The following is a 5,969-nucleotide window of genomic DNA, read 5'->3' as shown; positions in this document are numbered from 1 at the left end:
ATGAGGCTTTGAGCAACCTGGTCTAGTGGAAGGTGTCCCTGCTGATGGCAGGGGGGTTGGAACTAGATGATCTTTAAGGTCCTTTTCAACCCAAACCATTCTGTGATTCTAAGGGGCCATAAGGTGTTCACTGGGATGATGGTCTCAGCAAGGTTGTCATCAATATATAAGTGAGCATGTAACAGTACCCGATTCTTTTCAAAGTAGTTACAAGAACAACCACCCTGATCACCAAAACATGGCTGTGGATACCATTTGCTTAAAGGGTATCAAGAAACTGAACTTTTGGATACCAAGAAGAAAAAAGTTTACCAACAAGAGTGGTCAAAGAAAGAGGAGCCCAGAGAAGTTATCCATGGAGCACTCAAAATGCGACTGGACATGGCCTTGAACAACCTGCTTTCATGTCAAAAAATTGTCTCTACCCCAAGTGGTGGATTGTACCAGCTGACCTCCTGAGGTCTCTTCCAGCTTCAACTTGTTTATGATATTTTTTTTTTTTAATTTCCTCCTTACGGTCCATAGGTCTCACTACATTTTTAGTTTAATAAAAACCTTCCTGATCTTCCAAAATCCTTTCAGTTTTGCTAAAGTTTCATGGTTCGTGGCATTTTAGATATAAAACTTTTGCTGAAAAGATCCATATATTTAGAACAGATATCTACTTTCATAGATGTTTAGAAGATATCATGATGAGAATACCCATAAAGAAAACTCTTACCTTTTTGAGGTAGTTTGGGAAGAACTCTAGGGCCAAGTGCAGTCTTTGCAGTCCCAGTGCTAAATCAACAGATGTGAAATATTAGTGCTTACAACTTATAAAATATACTTGATCTTTACCACTTTTTGCCTCTACACATCCATAAATTTAAAAAAAACCAAACGTATTTATTTTGCTTCTTTTGTATGACCATCTTGTGCTTTTTTCAGAGAAAAAGAAATACAAACCCCACACAGCTTTAATGCTACAAGGCAGATTTATTCTATGAACTATGGTATGTGCAAAAATGTACTCTGAAAACAGGTGAGGCTGAAAGACCAGGTCAGTGAACAGATCTTGAACTACAAGGAAAACTTAGTCTTTAAAATAATTATCCTGAAGCAGTCCATAATCTGTTCTTTATGTCAGTGGCTTGCAGTCTTCCAGGACTGGGCCTATGCCTTGTAGCGTGCTGCACAGTGTGACAGTGGATCACACACAAACTGCAGCTGCTTCAGGAGACAAAGGCTCTGCTGCTCCAAGGAAATACTGATGATTGTGAGAAAACAACGTGCTTTACTCTGTCAACCTGTGCTACAGCTGTGTTCGCTACTCGTAGCGGTAAGCAACAATGCAAGCAGGACAGTTGCAAGTAATTTAATTACAGCATAAAAATCAGACCTTTGCATATTGCCAAAACTTTCCATCTATGCTTTCTGTTGTAGACACTTTATATTTTTATTTTTTTTTTTTTAGAATTAACACCAGGCTTGCTCAAATTTGCAAACATGGCATGTGAGAGCAAAACATACTACATGTTTCAACAAAAACCCACTAAATTTATTTAACTAAACCCACACCCAAGTCACTTTTATAGAAAAGGACTGTGGAAGAAAAGAAGAAAGCCAATTGATTTCAGGCAAGAAAAATAAACAATAGGTAATCAAATGAAAATCAGTATCATCTGAAAATAATTACTCAAAAAACAAGGAAAATGAAAAACGAGTGAGGAAGTTGCCAGAATTTGTTCAACAGAGCAGAGTCTTTTGCATCAACAGCCTTGATTCTGGTATTATTTGTCTCAAGCTAACCTTTCAAAATTAGTTTGATGAAACACTTTTATCTTAATTTCCTATTTTTTTTTTAAACAGTCAAAATATCTCACAACACAAAACTAAAAGAAGTATCAAGCTCAGTCTTGATTCAATAAATAATTACCTTGGCCTTTATCTAATGCCACCAAGCACGAGTACCACACTCTTACCCTTGTCTTACAATACCCAGCACAGGGCACCAGCTCTCTGTGCTGTAGAACTCCACTGCTTATTTCCTGAACACCCAGTGCCACCTGGATGGATCCAGCAAACATGGCAAGTCAGCTGTGCTACCAGGACCATGCCCACTGCCTGTCCTGACAGGCAGATCACAGACTGAGGAGTGTCCAGAAACTCCACCTACACATCTTCCACTGATGTGATTTGTTTGACGTTACACATCCACCTCCAGTCACAGCCTGATCACACACACTCGTGGGTCATGCAAGGTCTCCACCGTGTTGCCTGAGGCACATGTTACAATTACCACACTTTGAACATCAGGACCTTGGAATCACAACAGAGGGAAAGGAGTAACAAACACTAAGTGACAGGAATGTATGGCTATCCTTACTGCTCCAGCTATTGCAAAAGACACGTGTAACATCCTGACCTGATGAACTACAAGCTACAAGCACTTCATGTTACTACAGACTGTGTATCAGCACATAAGCTTGTCAGACTGGAAAACAGTTCAGCTGGAAGACTGAGATGAATTCTCTCTCTTACAGAGCTACCTTCGATGCCAGCCTGTGCCCAGAGTGACACTTCTGCAGCTACAGCCATGAGACTTCACACTCAAGCAGATAAAATGGAATGCCAGGAGACATGATAATAAAAACTTTTGTCCCGCTGGACTGCAGGCTGAGGCAACGTTCCCCAGCTCAGAGCACTTCTGTAGGGGCGGGAGTACAAGTTGTTCTGTCCATCTGCTCAAAGGGTGAATTGTGTATGGACAGCTATGAACAAAGTGTAGGAGGCTCAATGAAGCCAAAGTATTTGTATGGCAGGAAGGCATGCAGAAAACTAACAGGGAAACATCGCTAGGATTTTACTTCATACGAAAGGCATTTTTTTCCTAATTTACAAATTAGTTATATTTATCCAAATTTTCATCTTTGCTTTCATATACACAGATTTTACCTTGACTGCTGAGACATCCCCTCAAACTTGTTTGCAGCCTTAGTTGAAGGTGGGCCCAAATCATTACCTGAGGTGAAAAAAGCACAATTTAAATAGAAAAATATCATTAGGATTAACTGAAATATAAACAGCAGAGGGTGCAACAAAGTGAAGTACACATCCTTCCAAGTATCCTCTAAGCAACATCTCTAAAGATTTTATCATTCTTCATTAGAAACTCTGTAACTGAAAAGCAGCAGGAACCATAAAAACCCAACTTGACCTTTCATATAACACATTTTAAAACAACTCACTGGTAGCTCACATCTGCTGGCAAGGAAAGACTGAATGACATTGCTGAGTTACTGCTGTAGGGCAATTGTGTTGAATATACTGTTTCAATTTTCCCTGAATAGAAGGAGATAACCACAGGCCAGTATCAAATAAATTTACTGCAGGTGTTTATATTTTGCATTACAATGCACATCTTTTTAAAAGCACCAGGAATTTGATTTTATTCCCAAAACATCAGATTTCTAAGGATTGGTATTTTATCCTACATAAAGAATAGCCTTTGCTAATCTAATGACTAAGTCAGTATGTTACTGTAACCTGAACATCAACCTGTGGTAAAGAAAAGATCCTGGGCACTCTCAATTCTGTCACATGGCAGCAAAACCCAAACCCAAGCGCTTCTGAGCTCCCGCAGCAGAAAGTTTCTCTTTCATTAACCAACACCATTCCCAAGGTACAATTATATTAACTACTTTGTTTTAGTGCCTTTACCATTCCTCCTTCCCTCTTCTATTACAGCACGTCTAAACAATCTTAGAACCAATTTCAACAACCATTAGTCAGTTTTGCCACTGAAATAGACGTAAAGTGACATTTAATGATCCAAAACCACAAAATACTTCCCGGGCAAAAGACTGACGTATCTCCCTAGATCCCATTCTTAGTGCACTGAAGTCTAAATGAAGCAGCAGCAAAGACTCGTGCTGAGACTTCCTAAAAATACGTTTATATTAAAAAGTAAAAAAAAAAATAAAAAATAAAAATAAAGGTAAGAAAACAGCAACACCTTCACATGTAGATCCTAAGGATAAAGCAAGGACAAATATCTCATGGTTGCTATGGAAATTCAAAATAATCTAAATAACATTTTTAGAACATCTTTGAATAGTAACTTAATTTGTTTAGACATAAGTTAAGGATTGCTCTGCTTGGAACTCCAACCGATGCACAGATTAGAAAACAAATGCTGAAATTCAACATAACAAGAAATGTAATAACAGAAAAAAAACTTCTGAAAGGGAAAGCAGTGAACATGTGACAATATTCTTAAACCAAAACCACAAAGGCAGATGCAAGAAACTCCCTCTCTTATAAACACAAAACTTCATACTTGCTTAAAATCCAAATGGACTTTGAAACAAGTTTTGCACAGGTAAAAAAAAGGGGTAGAAGAGGTCCCTCTTCCATCCCCTGAAGTGTAGCCTGCACTAGAGCTGAAAAGAGAATAAGCAACGCTGCTCTTGGCCTTGTTTTGAAAAAGGTATTTACTGCTGTAAGGTTCTTCATCTTGAACTTCACACCTGCACCTTCCCCATATTTTCCTTCTCCTCTATCTGTCATCTAATAATTTTAAAGAAAAGTTGGCACTAGTTTAGCATCTGTTCCTACCACACTTTTACTTCTAATAGTGTTATATTGTATAGTATTCTAGCATATGGAATTTTAGGTGCTGTTTTGGACTTAAATATTTGGTCTTTTTAAAATTTTTAAAGTCCAAGCTCTTCAAAGTGTCTTTACCACCTCTGAAATAGTACAGCACTGTTACACTCCAGAACACAGGAAACATTTTTCCCATATGTCAAACATCTGAAAAATAAAGAATTGAAAAGACTCCCATTATTTGTATTCCTTGAGAAAAAGACTTTGCTCTTCATTGGACTCTGTAATTCTCTTATTATTAAATTCTAGATTAAATCACATACTCTACACGTAAGTAGGCCATGTTTTACTATATTTAACTCAATCTGCCGTAAAAATGGTGCTTTTAGGCTTGCAGGTTTTTCTAGGCAAGTAAATTTGTGCTTATATTAGAACAGAGAGAGGATACTCCTAAGATAAGTAGCGTATGGATGACCCCTCTATGTAAGCACTAGATTCCAGCTCCAAGGTTTAGAGATTTATGGAAATCCTGCCAGCAAGACTAAAATTACAGAAAATTACATGGGCCTGAGATTTATAGCTACCGGGAGAAGTTGACTGCATAGAGCAATGTTTATTGAAAGGAGGAAGAATTTGAGTCATCTGGAAAATAGTTTCTGAAAAGCTTCTGTCAGAAAGGCATCCTGTTTAAAAAAAAAACAAAAACAACAAAAAAGTACTGTTTCTGTATAACTTCTGCAGGTAGAAGGATGCAAATCTGTCAGTCTTTGTATATGTACAGACAACATCACAAAACCCAAAGACATATTAAGACAACACATCCCCACCAGCTAGGTGCAAACGCTTGACAGGAGAGATCTGGCACAGAGCTCAAGGAAACAAGCTCTTCAGGCAATCAGGAGAATCGCACATAGTCATCGAGGTCTATCCGCCCCCAGTCAAGATCTATGGACGAATGAGCTGGTCAGAGCAGGAGCAGGGATGAGGAAGCAGATGCAGAGTAGATGCAGCAGATGAGGGGGCTGGGGTGAGGACAGCCTGGGCAGCTAGGGCAGAGAGGGAGGCAGCACAGGAGATTGAATTGGGCCCCAGGGGAGCAGGGAATATTTTCAATTTTCTCAAGTGAGACTCCGATTATAGAAGCCTGGAAGCTGGGGTGACAGAAGATAGAACTGTTGATTTATCTGAGCTGACATTACATCAAGCTGCAATCATTGGAAAATAAGCACCAGGTAAAAAGAAACCAAAGATCATGTATCATCCATTAGAAAGGTTTTCCCCTGCCCTTTTGTTTTGCATTTCAAAACTCACCCCAAGGAACTGGGCCCTTATTCTGGGGTCCATGAGGTAGTGGGCTTGGTGGGTCAGAGAGGGTTCTT

At 39.0% G+C, this 5,969-nt stretch overlaps 1 protein-coding gene across 1 annotated transcript in view; it reads right to left on the bottom strand.

Moving 5' to 3' along the window:
• ASAP1 (ArfGAP with SH3 domain, ankyrin repeat and PH domain 1) overlaps positions 1–5,969 on the bottom strand; it is a gene marked incomplete at its 5' end in the record, with an annotated part of 62,662 nt that overhangs the window by 10,827 nt on the left and 45,866 nt on the right. Inside the window, 3 exons of the mRNA XM_029085782.1 lie at positions 722–780; positions 2,938–3,004; positions 5,902–5,969. The exon at positions 5,902–5,969 is cut by the window's right edge and continues 82 nt beyond it. Coding sequence (XP_028941615.1) covers positions 722–780; positions 2,938–3,004; positions 5,902–5,969 — 194 coding nt within the window. The remainder of the gene's footprint in view (positions 1–721; positions 781–2,937; positions 3,005–5,901) is intronic.

This window comes from Antrostomus carolinensis, unplaced genomic scaffold (assembly GCF_000700745.2).
Source record: "Antrostomus carolinensis isolate BGI_N321 unplaced genomic scaffold, ASM70074v2 scaffold7477, whole genome shotgun sequence".
In the NCBI taxonomy this organism is placed as follows: domain Eukaryota; kingdom Metazoa; phylum Chordata; class Aves; order Caprimulgiformes; family Caprimulgidae; genus Antrostomus; species Antrostomus carolinensis.
Note: the sequence above shows the minus strand (reverse complement) of the source record. Positions and strands in the feature narration are given on the sequence as shown.